A 17,215-nucleotide genomic window follows, 5' to 3' on the forward strand; every position below is an offset into this window, starting at 1 on the left:
TGAGGAGCTGCAGCCGAAATCCCGTGGGGTCACAGAGACCCCAAAAACCCCTCAGGGCCGAACCAGACCCCAAATCTAACCCCCGGCCCGCGCCCCCCCGGGGATTTACACCCCCCGCTGCCTCCCCCCCCCTTCATCTTCATCCTCCTCCTCTTCCTCATCTGGCCCTCTGCCTCCCCCGGGGAGCCACAGCCTCACTCCAGCACATCACAGAGACCCCAAAACCCCTCGGGGCTGAACCGGACCCCAGATTTAACCCCCAGCCTGCACCCCCGTGGGGACTGAGGCCCCCCCAGACACCCCCCTGGTCCCCCCCCCACCTTCCTCCTCCTCCTCCTCTTCCTCACCTGGCCCCCTGCCCCCCCGGGGAGCTGCAGCCTCACTCCACCAGATCACAGAGGACCCCAAAACCCCTCGGGGCCGAACCAGACCCCAAATCCAACACCCGGCCCGCGCCCCCCCCGGGGACTGAGGCCCCCCCCGGCCCCCCCCCCACCTTGCTGACGTTGAGCGAGGCCAGGGGGGCGGCGTGTCGGTGCGGTCGGTGAGGATCTCCACCTCGGAGACGTAGTGCAGGTTGACCAGCAGGATGTCGCGTGGTTGGGCCGCCCGCTGGACGAGGGGCACTCTGCCAGCCCGTCAAGGGAAACCCCAAAAAAAGGGGGGGGGGGGGGCTCGGGACCCCCCCTCACGAATAAGGCTGGCGGGGGGGGGTGCGGAGGGGTTTCCCCCCCCCGCCAGGCTCGTTTTGGGGTCAAAGGAGGCGGGTTCGGGGGTCCCAGCACGCACGCCGGCCCCGTTTTTTCCCCAAATTAACCCAACCCTGAGCACACCCTGCCCCCCCCCAGCTCCCTGAGCCCCCCCCCACCCCGTGTCCCCCCCCCCCGTGGGGGGGCCCCCTCCTGCTGCCCCCCCCCCCCCAGGGCTGCATGATCCCCAAAGCCCGGCCCCTTCTCCCCAACCCCAACAGCTCCAAGGGGTCCCCCGGGACCCCCAGCCCCCCCCAGAGTCCCCCCAGCCCCCCCCAAAACCCCTCCTGAGCCCCCCTGCCCCCCAGGGCAGCCCTCACAGCCCCCCCACCCCAACCTGTCCCCCAAACCCCTCTCAGGCCCTCACCGTGCCCCCCTCTGCACCCCCAAACCACGGGGCCCCCCCACCTCCCCCCTAGCCCCCCAAAGCCCCAAAAAAACCCCACTGGACCCCCCCCCTCTCCTGTAGGGCTCCCCCCTCACCCCTGTCCTATAGGGCTCCCCCCAGCCCCCCGTAACCCCCCCCCAGGACCCCCTCCCCCCAAGGCTCCTCACCCCCCAGCAACCCCCCCCTAGAGCGCACCCCTCAGTAAATCCCCCACAGAGCTCCCCACACCCCGATAACCCCCCCGGTGATCCCCCCACCCCCTAATAACACCCCCCAGGTCCCCTCACACCCCAATAAACCCCCTACGCACCCCAATCACTCCCCTACACATCGCCTCGCTCCCCAACAACCCCCTTACGCATCCCCTACACATCCCAGTAACCCCAATAATCCCCTACACACCCCCTCACATCCCAGTAACGCTCCTACACATCCCAGTAACCCCAATAACCCCCTTACACATCCCCTCACACCCCAATAAACCCCCTACACACCCTAACCACTGCCCTACACATCGCCTCGCACCCCAACAACCCCCTTACACATCCCCTACACATCCCCCCACCCCAATAACCCCTACACACCCCCTGACATCCCACTAACAGTACTACACATCCCCATAACCCCCTTACCCACCCCAATAACCCCCTTTCGCGCCCTCTCACGTCCCAATAACCCCCTACACGTCCCCTCATGTCCCAGTAGCCTCCCTACGCACACCCCCATCCCAGTAACCCCCCTACGCATCCCCTCACATCCCAGTAACCCCCCTACACACCCCGACAACCCCCTTACGCACCCCAACGACCCCCTTACGCACCCTCTCACACCCCAACAACCCCAATAACCCCTACGCATCCCCTCATATCCCAACAGCCCCCCTACACATCCCCCACCCCAGTAACTCCCCTACACACCCCAACGACCCTTAACACATTCCCTCACATCCCAATAACCCCAATAACCCCCTCCACACCCCCTCACGCCCCAATAACCCCCCCCAACACCCCCCCACCCCAATAACCCCACACATCCCCCACCGACACCCCCACATCCCCTACCCCAATACTCCCCCAACACCCCCCAAACCCCAACACCCCCCCCACCCCCAGACCCCCCCTTTCCCCAACGTCTCCCCCAAATACCCCTTCACCCCCAGACTCCCCTCACTCCAACACCTCCCCCAAACCCCTCCTCACCCCCAAACCCCCCCCTCACCCCTAGACCCCCCTCACCCCAAAACCTCCCCCAAAACCCCCTTCACCCCCAAACCCCTCCTCACCCCCAGACCCCTCCTCACCCCAACACCTCCCCCAACCCCCTGCTCACCACAAAGCCCCCCCTCACCCCAACACCTCCCCCAGACCCCCCCTTCCCCAATACGTCCCCCAAACTCCCCCTCACCCCACCACCTCCTCCAAATCCCCCCCTCACCCCCAGACCCCCCCATCCCAACACCTCCCCCAACCCCCCCTCACCCCCAAACCCCTCCTCACCCCAACACCTCCCCCAGACCCCCCTTCACCCCAACCCCCCCACACCCCCAGACCCCCCCTCCCCCCAAACCCCCCAAACCCCCCCAACCCCCCCTCACCCCAACACCCCTCCCCCTCCCCTCCCCTTTCTCCCTCCCCCCCCCCCTCCCCTCCCCACCCCCCGCCCCGTACCCAGCGGCTCCCCACCGTCCCCCCCCCCCGAGGCGGATACTGAGCGCCAGCATCTTGCTGGGGTAGTCGAAGGCGACCACCTCGCCCTGCAGGCGCTGCTCCTGGCAGGTGCGGCACGCCACCTGGCTGCCCACGCTGAAGCACTCGCCCGGCGCCGCCATCTTGTCTCCCGGCCCCGCAGCGCCTCGGCCGGGGGGGGGGGAAGGAGGGGCCTCCGCCGCGCACGCGCGTTGCCTGCCCCCCCCCGGGCGGCTTCGCGTGGCGGAGGAGGTTTGGGCCTCGCCGCCCGCCGTAGTGCCGGGGAGGGGGGGGGGTGCCGCGGGGGGTGCTGGGGGTTGTAGGCGGGGAGAGGCCGCGGGGCCGCGGCCCGTGTGGCTCCGCCCTCCCTCCCCCCTCCCCGCCCCCTTCGCGGTTGGAGGAGGTTTGGGCCTCGCCGCCCGCCGTAGTTCGGGGGGGCCGCGGGGGGTGCTGGGGGGTGTAGGCGGGGAGGTGAGTGCTGGGGGGGGTGGGGGGGGCGTTGGGGGGGGGGGGCCAGGCGGGGCCCTGGCGGTTGCGGTGCCGGGGCCGTTACGGGGGGGCCTCGGGCCGGGGGGCGGGCCGGGCCCGGCGGGTTCTGGGCCCCCCCACACACAGACACACACACGTAGGGCCCCCCCCGCGGGGTCCCCAAGGGGGGCCAGGCCTCTGTGGGGAGGGGGCTGGGGGGGCCGGGGGGGGCTGGGGGGGTTGGGGGTCAGACGCGGCCCTGACCTGGTCCCAGTTCCCAGCCCCGGCCCCGGCCCCGTTTCCTGATCCCGTCCCCGTCCCCTCCCCGTCCCCGTCCCCAGCCCTGTCCCCGTAACCGTCCCCATCTCTGTCCCCGCCCCATTCCAGTCCCTGTCCCCGTCCTGGCCTCATCCCTGTCCCCATCCCCACCCCTGTCCGTGTCCCCACCCTATCCCCTTCCCTATTCCTGTCTTCAACCCCATTCCTGTCCCAGTTCCCATTCTTGTCCCCATCCCAGTTCCTGTCCCTGTCCCCATCCTATTCCCATCGCCATCTCCATCCCTACCCCTATCCCATCCCCGTCCCTATTCCCATCCCCATCCCATCCCCTCCCCATCCCCTCCCCATTCCAATTCCAATTCCCACCCCATCCCACCCCCATCCCACCCCTATCCCCATCCCCATCCCACCCCCACCCCACCCCCTCCCATCCCCCTCCCATCCCCCTCCCATCCCACTCCCATCCCCATCCCCATCCCATCCCCATCCCATCCCATCCCCATCCCCATCCCCATCCCATCCCATCCCCATCCCATCCCATCCCATCCCCGTCCCATCCCCATCCCCATCCCCATCCCCATCCCCATCCCATCCCCCTCCCATCCCCCTCCCATCCCCATCCCATCCCCATCCCATCCCCCTCCCATCCCCATCCCATCCCCATCCCATCCCCATCCCCATCCCCATCCCATCCCCATCCCATCCCCATCCCCATCCCATCCCCATCCCATCCCCATCCCATCCCCATCCCATCCCATCCCATCCCATCCCCATCCCATCCCCATCCCATCCCCCCCATCCCCATCCCATCCCCACCCCATCCCCATCCCCATCCCATCCCCATCCCATCCCCATCCCATCCCCACCCCATCCCATCCCATCCCATCCCCATCCCATCCCCACCCCATCCCCGTCCCCATCCCACCCCCATCCCCATCCCATCCCATCCCCGTCCCATCCCATCCCACCCCATCCCTACCCCGTATCCCCCCGCCGTGACCCTCCTCTCTCCCCGCAGCCCCATGGACGCCCTGCACGCCCTCGGGATCCGCGCGGCGGCGGCGCTGCAGTCGGGGCCGCCGTGGCTGGAGGGGCCGTGGCTGTGGCTCAGCGCCGCGGCCGACCCCCGGCGCGTCTTCAGCACCTGCTTCCCGCTCGCCTTCTTCCTCGACCCCGACGTGGGGCTCGCCGTGCTCTGGGCCGGGCTGCTGGCCGAGTGGCTCAACGTGGTGCTCAAGTGGTGAGGGGGCGCCGCGGCCCCGTGGCCCCCAGCCCCGTCCCCGAGTCCCGTCACCCTGTCCCCCCACACCCCTGAGCCCCCAGCCCCGTCCCCCCGTCCCCCAGCCCTCTGCCCCCACCCCCCTGCCCCGTATCCCCGGCCCCATATCCCCACACTCCATTGCCAGCTCCCTGTGCTCCAGCCCCGTTACCCCGTCCCCCGTCCCCTGTCCCCATGCCCTGTCCCCACACCGTCCCCCTGTCCCCCATCCCTGTCCCCCCAGCCCTGTCCTGTCCCCCAACCCCATCATCCTGTCCCCCCATCCCCCCCATCCCCCAGCCCTGACCCCCAGCCCCTGTGCCCCAGCCCCTGTGCCCCAGCCCCCCAGCCATGTCCCGTCCCCCAACCTCATAATCCTGTCCCCCTGTCCCCCAGCCCCATCCCCCCCATCCCCATTACCCCATCCCCGTCCCCCAGCCCTGTTCCCCTCTCCCCCCTGCCCCCCAGCCCTGTCCCCCGTCCCCCTGTCCCCCGTCCCCCTGTCCCCCGTCCCCATCCCCCCATCCCCATCCCCCCGTCCCCCAACCCCATCATCCCATCCCCCCATTCCCCAGTTCCATCCCCCAGGACCACCCCAGGGCCCCGTGCCCCCCCCGCAGCACCTCACGGCCCCGCTGTCCGTCCCCCCCCCCCCCAGGCTGCTGTTTGGGGAGCGCCCGTTCTGGTGGCTGCACGAGTCGGGGTTCGCCCGCAGGCACCGGCTGCTCCTGCGCCAGTTCCCCATCTCCTGCGAGACCGGGCCCGGTGAGCCACGCCTGGGGGGCGTCCCCGGGGACCCCACAGCCCCTGGGGAACCCCACAGAACCCCACAGTCCCCGTGTCCCCGGGGAACCCCACAGTCCCCATGTCCCTGGAGAACCCTACAGTCCCCGTGACCCCGGGAAACCCCTTTCCCCGTGTCCCCAGGGACCCCACAGTCCGTGGGGACCCCACAGTCCTTGTGTCCCTGGGGAACCCCGAAGTCCCTGCATCCCCGCACAACCCCACAGTCCCTGTGTCCCCACAGAACCCCACAGTCCCTGTGTCCCTGGGGAACCCCACAGCCCCCGTGTCCCTGGGGACGCCACAATCCCCGTGTCCCTGCAGAATCCCACAGTCCTTGTGTCCCTGGGGGGCCCCCGCAGTCCCTGTATCCCCACAGAACCCCACAATCCCTGTGTCCCTGGGACCCCACGATCCCTGTGTCCCCACAGAACCCCACAGGCCCTGTGTCCCCAGGGAACCCCGCAGTCCCTGTGTCCCTGGGGACCCCACGATCCCTGTGTCCCTGGGGACCCCACGATCCCTGTGTCCCCACAGAACCCCACAGGCCCTGTGTCCCCAGGGAACCCCGCAGTCCCTGTGTCCCTGGGGACCCCACGATCCCTGTGTCCCTGGGGACCCCACAATCCCTGTGTCCCTGGAAAACCCCGTGGTGGCAGCGGGGACAGCCCCTCCACCGGGTCTCCCCTGTCCCTGCCTGTTTTTTCCCCCCCCCGGATCATTTTTCTCCCCCCCGGGTCATTTTTCTCCCCCCCCCCCGGCCATTTTTCCCCGCAGGCAGCCCCTCGGGGCACTGCATGATCACGGGCGCGGCACTGTGGCCGCTGGTGACAGCGCTGGCGGAACTGGCGGCCCGACGCTGCAAGAGGTGAGTCCTGGGGGGGGGGGGCGGGGGGGGGGGGCTCGAGAGGGTCCTGAGGGGTCCTGAGCACCTTTAGGAGGAGGGGGGGCAGGGGGCAGGGTGGCTTTAGGGTGGCCCTAGGGTGTCAGGGTGGCTCAGGAGCTGCTCGCCCCGCTCGCCCCACAGCCCCAAGGTGAGTCCCGGGGGACCTCGAGAGGGTCCTGAGCACCTTTAGGAGGAGGGGGGCACAGTGTGGGGTGGCTCCGGGGTGTCGGGGTGGCTCGGGAGCCTCTCACCCCGCAGCCCAAGGTGAGTCCCGGGGGACCTCGAGAGGGTCCCGAGCACCTTTTGGAGAAGGGGGGACGTGGCACAGGGTGGCTTTAGGGTGGCTCGGGGGTGTCAGGGTGGCTCGGGACCCGCTCGCCCCGCAGCCCGGCGGTGAGGCTGATCCCGTTCGGCGCCTACGCCCTGCTCCTGCTGGCCGTGGGGCTCTCCAGGGTCTTCGTCCTCGCGCACTTCCCGCACCAGGTCCTCGGCGGCATCGTGGCAGGTGAGCGGGGCCGGGGGGGGGAGCCTTCCCCTCTCCCCTGGAGCCCCCCAAATCCCCGTCCCCACACCCCCAAACTGCCGTGCTCGCCCCGCAGGCGCTGCCCTGGGCTGGGGGCTGCAGGCTCGCACCCCCGCCGCGCGCCCGCTGCGCTTCCACGCCGCCACCGCGCTGGGGCTGCTGCTGGGCGCCCTCGCCCTGCACCGCCTGATGGGTGCCGCCGGCGTCGACGTCGACTGGTGAGCACCCGGCCCCGTTACGGCGGGGGGGGGGGGTCACCCCAAATGTCCGTCCCACAGCTTAGGGGGGGCTCACCCCGATATCTGACCCCGTTATGGCGGGGGTGTCACCCCAAATGTCTGTCCCACAGCTTGGGGGGGCTCACCCTGATATCTGACCCCATTATGGCGGGGGTGTCACCCCAAATGTCCGTCCCACAGCTTAGGGGGGGCTCACCCCAAGATCTGACCCCGTTACGGCGGGGGGGGGGTCACCCTAAATGTCCGTCCCACAGCTTAGGGGGTGCGCACCCCAGGATCTGACACTGTTATGGTGGGGGGAGGTCACCCCAAATGTCCGTCCCACAGCTTGGGGGGGCTCACCCCGATATCTGACCCCGTTATGGCAGGGGGGATCACCCTGAGATTTGATCCCATTGTGGCAGGGGCTCACCCCAAATGTCTGTCCCCCAGTTTAGAGGGGGCTCCCCCCGAGATCTGACCCCATTACAGCCAGGGGCTCCCCCCGAGACCTGACCCCATTTATGGCAGGGGGCTCACCCCAAATGTCCGTCCCCCAGTTTAGAGGGGGGCTCCCCCCGAGATCTGACCCCATTACAGCCGGGGGCTCACCCCAAATGCCCAGCCCCCAGTTTAGGGGGCTCTCACCCCAAAATCTACCCCCACATCCGCTGCTGGGGTGGGGACCACCCCCAAACCCCCCCAGAACCCCCTCTCCTCAGCCCCCAGAGCCTCCCGCCAGCACAGAACCCCCCCCATTCCCCCTCCCGCCCCCCCATCTCCCCATATTTTTTTTTTGGGGGGGGTCCCATCCTTTTCCCCCCCCCCCAGGTCCCTCCGCCTGGCCGCCGCCTGGTGCTCGGACCCCTCGTGGCTGCGCATCGACACCCGGCCCTTCGCCTCCGTCTGCCGCGCCGCCGGCAGCGCGCTGGGGCTGGGGCTGGCGGCGGGACCCCCCCGGCAGGGGGCTGGGGGGGCGCGGGAGCCGCTGCCCCCCCCGCCCGACCCAGGCTAAGGGTCCTGGGGGCCCTGCTGGCCGCGGGGCTCCTGGAGGGGCTGCAGCGCGTCCCGCAGCCCGCGGCCGCGCCGCTGTGGTACGGGGCCACCGTCCTCAAGCAGGCCGCGGGGCCCTGGCTGGTGGCCGTGGCCGTGCCGCGGCTCCTCCGAGCCTGCAGCGGCCCCCCCGACCCCCCCACGCCGAATAATTTGGGGAGGGGGGGGCGGCCGAAAAGGCGCCGTGACCTCCCCCACCCCAGGGTGGCTGGGGCAAGGCCACGGCTCCCTGCGCCCCCCCCCCCCCATGGCACAAGGGGGGGTTGGTGGCACCTAATGGCCCCCCCCGAACCCCAGGGACCCCCCCCCACACTCCAAGGACCCCCCCACAAAACCCCAGGGACCCCCCCACAAAACCCCAGGGACCCCCCCACACACTCCAGGGACTCCCCCCCCCCAATTGGGGGCGCCCCCCCCCATGTCCCGCAGCAGTGACCCGAGGGGTGCCCCCGAAAGCTCCGCCGCCACCCCCCCGCACCCCCACCAGTGGCCCCAGTTTGACCAGTTCCTCCCAGTTTGACCAGTTTCTCCCAGTTTAACCCTTGGGGGGGGGGGGGCAGGACAACCCTCACCCCCCCCGACCCCCTCATGCCCCCCCCGACCCCCCCAGACCTATTCGGAGCAGAATAAAGGCGCCGTTACCAGCTCTGAATCCTCCCAAAATTTATGGGGGGGGGCACAGGGGGAGGGGGGGGCAGGCCCGGCTCGGGATGGATTGGAGCCCCCCCCCCCCGCTGTGCCCCCCCCCACGGCACGGCGGAATATTGCCAGAAACAGCTTTATTTGTACAAGGACCAACACCGGGGGGGGGGGGGGTACAAAATACGCAGCCGAGAACCACAGCGAGAGCGGGGGGGGGGGGGAATGAGGCGGGGGGGGGGCACGGGGGGGGCACCTGCCCAAAACACAACGGCCTCACTCCCCTGGGGGGGGCTGGGAAGGACCCCCCCATGTTCCACCTGCATTGCTCGAAGGGGGGGGGCAAAGAGCTGGTGGCCCCCCCCACCCCATGAGGAGGTGATGGGGGGGGGGTCAAGCCCCCAAAATTTAGGGTGACCCCCCCCACATCGCTCCAAGGGGGAGGGGGTTAAACAGCACTGGTGCCCCCCCCACCCCACAGATGATGGGGGGGGGTCCTGGTCCCCCAAAATTTAGGGTGACCCCCCTCCCAGGACCGAGCTCAGTGCCCCCCACCCTGTAAGAAAATGATGGGGGTGGGGTCCCGGTCCCCCGAAATTTAGGGTGCCCCCCCCAACCCCCAAGCAGCCCCCCCGGGGGGCAGTGCCCCCCCCCCACAGCGCGACACGGCCACACGCACACAGGGACGGGGGGGGTAACGGGGGGGGGGCACCCCGAAGCCCCCCCCCAATAATTTACAGCCAAAGCGCCGGTCCCGTCCTCGCCCCCCCCCCCGCCCCCCCCGCGGCCGGTGCGACCCATTAAAAAAATACTATTAAATAATACATCTGTAATAAAATTATATACCTTTTTTTGTCTTTTTTTTTTGTCCTTTTTTTCTCTTTTTTAAAGCTAAAATCGCTCCGAGTGTCCCCCCCCCCCCCCCCCCTTTCGGCTGGTGAAGTAACAGGAAAGTGGTTTTTTTTTTTTCCTCTTTTTTTTTTTTTTCTTCCTTTTTTGTCCTTTTTCCCCCCCCCCAGGGCCCCGTTATGCACGGCGGGGGCGAGCCCCCCCCCAGCAAAATAAAAAGCCTTGGTCATGGGGGGGGGGGGGGGGGGGAGCGAGGGGGGGGGGGCTCGTCCCGTGCTTGTGCAGTCTCCCTCGGAAAAAAAATGTATAGTGAAAATTTGGGAAGAAAACCCAAAAATTAAAAAAAAAAAAAAAATAATAATCGGGGGGGAGGGGGGGGGGAATTAAGGCATTAAAAAAAATTAATGAAAGGCACAAATTATTCCCCGTCGCCCCCCCCCCCCCCCGCAGCACGGAGGGGGGGGGGCGGATGCCGGGGGGGGGGGGAGGAAAAAAAAAAAAAAGGAGAAAATGAGGAAAAAAACGTTTAAAAAATTAGAAATTTGGGGAAGGCTGCGGCCGGGACGGCCCCGGGGGGGTTGGGGGGGGGGGCGGCACCGCTGCTGCACGAGACACGACCGCAAACACCGCGGGGGGGGGAACAGGACGGGGGGGGGGTGTTTTTTGTGGGTTTTCTCTGCTTTTTAATAGAAAAAGAAAATATTTTCCTCTTTTTTTTTTTTTTGTGTGTTTTCCTCCTTCCCGGTTTTCCTTCCGCTTCGGGATTTTTTTTTGTCTTTTTTTTTGATTTTTTAGTTTATTTTTTTGATTTTTTTGTGGGTTTTTTGGTTGTTTTTTTTGATTTTTTTTTGCGTCTTTTTTGATTTTTTTACTTTTTATTTTTTTAGTCTTTTTTGATTTTTTTTACCTTTTTGTTTTTTTGATTTTTTCTTTGTTTTTTTTTTTAATTATTTTTTTTTTAGTATTTTTTAGTTATTTTTTGGTGCGTTTTTTTTTTTTTTTTATTATTATTTTTTCTGTGTTTTTTTGTGTGTTTCTCTCCTCTTCCCAGCGATCCTCTTACCGGTGGCCCCCCCACCAAAAACATGGGGGGGGGGGGTACAGCTGTGACCCCCCCCCTCACATCACGGGCTCGGCCTCCATCGGCTCCTCCGCAGACCTGCCCGGGGGGGGAGCACAGCGGGCATCAGAGCGGGGCCGCGCCCCCCCCGTGTGCCCCCCCCCCCCTTCAGGGGGTGCCCCCCCCCCGTTACCTGGGGCTGGGGTCGGCGGCCCCCACGGAGAGCAGGGCGAGGGCGCTGACGGTGGCGGCCTCCTCGGCCTCCCCGGCCTGGGCCTCGCGCAGCGAGCAGCCCACCGCCGCCCCCGGGCGCTTCAGGGCCCCCCAGTGCTGGCCTGAGGGGACACGGCGCTGCCGCACGGGGACCCGCGGGGGGGGGGGGAGGGACCCCCCCCCCCACAAAAAAATAGGGACACCCCCAAGGCACGGCCCCCCCCCCCCCAAAAGGACATGGGGACCCCCCTCAGGGACATGGGGCCACACACGTGCAGGGAGCACAGAGCTGGGGGGGGGGGGATAGGTCCCGGGGGTCCCACCCCCACACAGGACCCCCCCCCCCCCCAAGGACCCCCCCCCCGATGGGAAGGGCAGGCCCAGGACCCCCCCACGTAGGAAGGAAGGACCCAGGGACCCCCCCCGGGATCCCAAAGGAGGGACAAGCTCGAGGGTCCGGACCCAGGGGGCGCACCCCAACAGAGACCCCCCCCCCGGTGCCCCCAGGGACCCCCCCAGGACCCCCCTGTGGTGGTGGTGGGGACACAGACCCAGGGACCCCCCCCCCTTAGGAAGGAAAGTCCCAGGACCCCCCCCAGGACCCCCAAGGTGGGGACAGACCCAGGGGCCCCTGTGACCCCCATGGGAAGGACAGACCCAGGGACCCCCCCCCCAATGACAAGCACAGCCCTGGCCCCCCCTCCCTGCCCCCCCCCATTACCAGAACAGCCCCAGGGACCCCCCCTCACGCCCCCCCGTACAGGGACACCCCTGCAGACCCCTCCCTGTATCCCCCCCCCCAAGGTGAAAGCAACGCCCTGGTCCCTTCCGCAGCAGGGTCACCCTCCCCAGGACCTCCCCCCGAACCTGGGGACCCCCCCCCCCAAATACCCCCTGGTGGCCGGGACCCCCCCGGTGACCCCAAAACCCCCCTGGGGACCCCCAACCCCCCCCCCCCCGGGACTCACTCTGGATCTCGATGACCTTCTCCAGGGTGGCCACCGCGTTGACGTTGGGCTTCTGCTGCAGCAGGGACGGGTCCAGGGGCTCCAGCTGGGGAGGGAGCCACCATCAGGACCCCCTCCCCCCCCAAAAAACACCCTAGGACACCCCCCCCCCCCAAAAAAAACCACCCCAGGACCCCCCCTCGCTGCTTCCCCCCCATCCCCACACGTTGGGAAACTGAGGCGCGGCGCAGCTCCGGCCCTGAGCGCACGGGGAAACCGAGGCAGGCGGCGCCCCCCCCGCCCTGTGGGGGTGTCGGTGGGGTGGGGGGGGCCGGGGGTGCCCCCCCCCCCGTACCTCCAGCCCCAGCAGGGCGGACACGCAGGCCTCGGAGGCGTCGCAGATGGCCGTCAGGTCGTGGCCCCCCTCCAGCGCCAGCACCACGCGGCCGCCCGCCAGCGTCATCAGCTGCTTCGTCAGGTGGCCGAAACCTGGGGGGGGGAGGGGGGACACCCCAAAATAATGGGGGGGGGGTGACGGGATGGGTCCCCCACCCCAAAAAAAAGACCCCGCGCTCACACTTGGCGGTGACCGAGTAGCCCCCGAGCGGGGACAAGTGGCCCTCGACCGCGTCGAAGCCGGCCGACACCAGCACCACGTCGGGGGCGAACTCGCGGGCGATCGGCATCACCACGGTCCTGGGGGGGGGGGGGGGGCACACACATTGAGGGGGGGGGGTCAGGGCACCCCAAAAATGCCCCGGACCCCCCCCCAAAGCCGCCCACCTGAAGGCGGTGAGATACTCGACGTCGCCGATCGGGGGGTCCACGCCGCCCGTCCAGGCGATGTTGATGTTGAAGCCCACCCCCAGCCCGCTGCCCACCTGCACGGGAGGGGCCGTGAGATGGGGGGGGGGGGGGTGATATTATGGAGGGGGGGGGGCAATGGGGTGACCCCCCCGCCCCGCACCTCCTCGGGCGCCCCGCTGCCCGGGAAGAAGTTGCCGTCGTCGTAGCGGTGCAGGGAGACGTAGAGCACGGCCGGGTCGCTGTAGAAGGCTTGCTGCGTGCCGTTCCCGTGGTGGATGTCCTGGGGGGGGGGGCACGAGGGGGGGGTCACACACGGCCTCAGGACCCCCCCCCGGCCCCCCCCGGCCCGCCCCCATCCCGTCCCCTCACCCAGTCGACGATGAGGATCCGACCCACGCTCAGCTTCTGCTGCAGGAGCTTGGCCGAGATGGCCACCGAGTTGAAGAAGCAGAAGCCCCTGGGGGGGGGGGACATGGGGTGAGCGAGGCCCCCCCAGCCCCAAATCTCCCCCCCCAGCCCCAAATCTCCCCCCCCAGCCCCAAATCTCCCCCCCCCATCCCAAAATCCCCCCCACACACACTCACATGGCCGTGGACTCCTCGGCGTGGTGCCCCGGGGGGCGGATGACGGCGAAGCCGTTCTGTGGGGACAGCGGGGGCGCGGGTGGGTGCTGGCACCCCAGGGTGGGGGCACGCGGGGGGGGGGCTCCAGGCACCGGGGTGCACGAGGGCGTGCACAAGGCTCGTGCGAGCGTGCACCAGTGTGGGCATGCAGAAGCACGGTGTGCACGCGTGCACTGGTGCCACCAACCACGTGCGAGCTGCGCACACAAGCGTGCACAAGGAGCGCTGCACCACCACGTGAGCGTGCAACAGTCACACACACACGCACACGCACGAGGGCACACCACGCCCCCAGGTGAGCACGCACGAGGGCGGTGCACACACGTGCAAGCGCGCACGAGGGGCACCCCCCACAGCAGTGAGTGTGCAGCACAGCAACGTGCACCAGGTGCACAAGAGCCCCAAGGGTGGCACACGCACAAGCGTGCACGAGCACCGCCCCGCGGCCACGTAAGCGCAAACCCGGCAGGCACACCCCTGAGCTTGCACGAGGACCACCGCACACCCTGACACGCGTGCGACCGTGCTGTGCACACCCACATGAGCTTGCACAAGTCCCCAGCACAGCGCGCACGGAGCCGGCGCGCGCACACACACACACACGAGCGTGCGTGAGGCTCGCCCCCTCCCAGCTAACCCAGCGTGCACGAGCACCGCCACGCGTGCAAACGGGCACGAGGAGCCCCGTGCCCCCCCCCCCCCGTGAGCGTGCAAGAGCCCCCCCTCACCTTGATCTCCCCCGCGGCCACCTTGAAGGCGAGCTCCAGCAGGCAGCCCACGGCCATGCGCACGGCGCTGGACGAGTGCATCTCGTTCCACACCGTGTCACTGTCCACCTGGGGGGGGGGCACGCACGAATATTGGTGCCGGGGGGGGGGGCACACCGGTGTGTGTCGTCCCCCCCCCGTTTTCCCAGCACTCACCCCGATGCCCCCGCACGGCAGCACGGCGTACGTCTTCTGGCCGATGGGACCTGGCGGGGCAGAGCGCGCCGTGACGGGGAGGGGGTGGGGGTGGTCCCCCCCTCCCCCTTCCCCAAAATCAATCCCCCCGGTGCCCCCCCGCCCCCCCCCCCCCCCCGACACCCACCCAGCAGCTTCTTGCTGTCCAGCTTCTGGCGGTTGAGCGGGCTGGTGCCGTAGAGCAGCGCGTGGTGCTCCGAGTGCACCGCCTGGATCTCCTCCAGCGTCGCCTTCCTGCCCCGGATGCGCTGCGGGGCGAGGCGGGGGTGAAGCCCCCTCCCCAAAATAAGGGGGGGGGGGACACACGGTCACACACGCACACCCCCCCCCGGCACCCCCTCACCTCGCACTTGCCCAGCAGGCCGGTCTCCTGCAGCCGGGACCAGATGCTCTGGATGCGGCCGGCGTGCTCGGGGTGCACGTTGGTGTTGCCGCAGGTGCACTGGTGCTTCAGCATGAAGGTGTCGTACACCACGCCTGGGGGGGGGGGGGGCGGCATGTGGGACCCCCCCCCCCACACACCGGGATCCCCCCACCCCCCCTCCTCCACCTCCCCTCGCACCGGAATCCCGTGGGACGGGGGCACCCCGGGGGCTGGGGAAGGAATGGGGCAGGCGGGGGGCTTCCAAGGGGGGGGGGGGGGCTGGGGATAGGGGCAGCTGCTGGGGGCTGGGGGCACCCCGGGACCACCAGGAGATGGGGAACCCCATAGGACACAGCCACGGCGTGGGACAGGGACAACCCCATGGGATAGAGGCACCCACTATAGGATGGGGCACCCCTGGGACCACCAGGGGATGGGAAACCCCAAAGGACACAGCCACCGTGTGGGACACGGACACCCCGTGAAATAGGGACACCCCAAGGACCACTGAGCACCCCATAGGGCAGGGCCCCTGCTATAGGATGGGGCACCCCTGGGACCACCACGGGATGGGACATCCTGTAGGAAAGGGACAGCCCAAGGAGCTCCAAGGGATGGGGACACCCCATGGGACAGGGGGCACCCCACAACGGGGCGTCCCTTGGGATAGGGGCACCCCAGAGGACTCAGCACCCCATGGGACCACCAAGAAATGGGGCACCCCATGGGACAGGGGGCACCCCACAACGGGGCGTCCCTTGGGATAGGGGCACCCCAGAGGACTCAGCACCCCATGGGACAGGGGGCACCCCATGGGACGCAGCCACCCCATAGGACAGGGGGCATCCCACAGCGGGGCACCCTATGGAATAGGGGCCCCCCAGAGGACTCAGCACCCCAGGGGACCACCAAAAACTGGGGCGCCCCATAGCACAGGGGGCACCCCACAGATCAGTGAGGCACCCTGGGGGATAGGGCCACCGAGAAAGGGGGCACCCCACGGGTACGGGGGCACCCCACAGAACTGGGGACACACAGAACCCCCCCCCCCAAGCACCCCGAGGGCCACAGCCCCCCCACCCCCCATATCACACGAAGCCCCCCAGCCCCCCCCAGCCCCCCCAGCACCCCCCTACCTGTAGTGAAGAGGTGCTTGGGGGGGCGTCGGGGGGCTTGACGCTGGCAGGGGACGACTGCGTGCGGCCCAGGGTGGCGTGGGGCAGCGCCAGGAGGCCCAGGGGGGCCGCGGGGTACAGGGGCAGGGGGGGCAGCGCCTCAGGGAACACCTGGGGGGGGGACAGACCCCCGTCAGTGTGCCCCCCCCCCCCCCCAGGACGCCCCCTTCTCGCCGTGCATTGCCAGCTGGAAAGGGGGGGGGGAATGGGAAAAGGGGGGGGGATGGGAAAAGGGGGGGGGGCAGGAAGGGGGGGGGCGTTGGGGGGGGATGAGTCACGGCGGGGGCCGCAGGGGTGGGGGGGGCGGCGCGGGGGTGGCGGAGCCGGGAGGCCGGCGGGGGGGGGGGGATGAGTCAGCGGCCCCTCCGAGTCAGCGCTGCGGCACCGGGGGGGGGGCGGCGGGGGGCGGCACAAATGGGGGGGACACGGGGGGACAGGGACGCGGCTGGCCGGAGAGCTGGCAGCAAGGGGGGTGCAAGGGGGGGGGGGGCGCAAAAAGGGGGTGATTGAGCAAGGGGGGGTTGTGCAAAAGGGGGGGGGTGCTTGAGCAAAGAGGGGGTGCTCAAGTAAATTGGGGGGTGCTTGAGCAAGGGGGGGTGCAAAAGAGGTGCTTGAGCAAAGGGGAAGGTGAAAAGGGGGGCGCTCGAGCAAAGGGGGGGTGTGCAAAAGGGGGGGTGCTCAAGTAAATTGGGGGTGCTTGAGCAAAGGCGGGGTGTGCAAAAGGGGGGTGCTCGAGCAAAAGGATGCTCGTGCAAAGCGGGGATGCTCGTGCAAACAGGAGGTGCTCGTGCAAAGGATGCTCGTGCAAGGGGGGTGCTCGTGCAAGGGTGATGGGGGGGACCCAACGCGTGCCCCCCCGGCTCCCACCTGCTTGTAGGCGACCCCCAGCTCGGCGACCTCGGTGCCCCCGGGGGTCTCGGCCTCGTCCCCACTGTCCCCCGGCTCCTCAGGGGGGGGCCCGCAGCCCTCGGGCTCCTGCGGCTGCTCGGGGGGTCCCCGGCGTCTGGGGAGGGGAGGAGGCGGAGGGGGCCGGGGGGGGGGCCCTCGCCCCCCGGGGGGGGCTCCTGCTGCTCTGTCAGCTCCTCCTCGGTCTCCTCGGGGTGGGTGGGGGGCTGCCGCGCCAGCTCCCCCGCCTGGGGGAGCAGCTGGGGGGGCGGTGAGGGGGGGGCACCCAAAGGGGGCTCCCAGCACCCCCACCCCATGTGCACCCCACATCCCTTCCATGCCCACAGTGCGCCCCCACCCCACTTACGCCACCTTACGCCCTGTGCCCCCCATACCCCATT

The 17,215-nt window shown here is 68.9% G+C and overlaps 3 protein-coding genes across 3 annotated transcripts; 1 reads left to right on the forward strand and 2 right to left on the reverse strand.

Moving 5' to 3' along the window:
- Positions 1–318: 318 nt before the first annotated feature.
- LSM12 (LSM12 homolog) lies at positions 319–3,098 on the reverse strand. The gene is given in 4 exon segments (XM_083853760.1): positions 319–519; positions 522–596; positions 599–628; positions 2,845–3,098. Coding segments are annotated over 4 exon segments (366 nt in total). The 5' UTR covers positions 2,966–3,098; the 3' UTR covers positions 319–379.
- Positions 3,099–3,200: 102 nt separating this feature from the next.
- On the forward strand, positions 3,201–8,942 carry G6PC3 (glucose-6-phosphatase catalytic subunit 3). Its single transcript, XM_083853759.1, is given in 8 exon segments — positions 3,201–3,293; positions 4,588–4,809; positions 5,486–5,592; positions 6,388–6,478; positions 6,883–7,001; positions 7,096–7,237; positions 8,069–8,223; positions 8,226–8,942. Coding segments are annotated over 7 exon segments (1,332 nt in total). The 5' UTR covers positions 3,201–3,293; positions 4,588–4,591; the 3' UTR covers positions 8,726–8,942.
- Positions 8,943–10,619: 1,677 nt separating this feature from the next.
- On the reverse strand, positions 10,620–17,146 carry LOC310891484 (histone deacetylase 5-like). The gene is given in 17 exon segments (XM_083853758.1): positions 10,620–10,937; positions 11,032–11,173; positions 12,020–12,104; positions 12,354–12,487; positions 12,576–12,694; positions 12,782–12,879; positions 12,966–13,085; positions 13,175–13,262; positions 13,390–13,445; positions 14,157–14,264; positions 14,352–14,401; positions 14,518–14,638; positions 14,734–14,867; positions 15,891–15,914; positions 15,917–16,040; positions 16,797–16,915; positions 16,918–17,146. Coding segments are annotated over 17 exon segments (1,776 nt in total). The 5' UTR covers positions 17,132–17,146; the 3' UTR covers positions 10,620–10,897.
- Positions 17,147–17,215: the final 69 nt, after the last annotated feature.

The sequence above is a fragment of the Anser anser genome, assembly GCF_964211835.1.
Source record: "Anser anser genome assembly, contig: HAP1_SCAFFOLD_754, whole genome shotgun sequence".
Classification (NCBI taxonomy): domain Eukaryota; kingdom Metazoa; phylum Chordata; class Aves; order Anseriformes; family Anatidae; genus Anser; species Anser anser.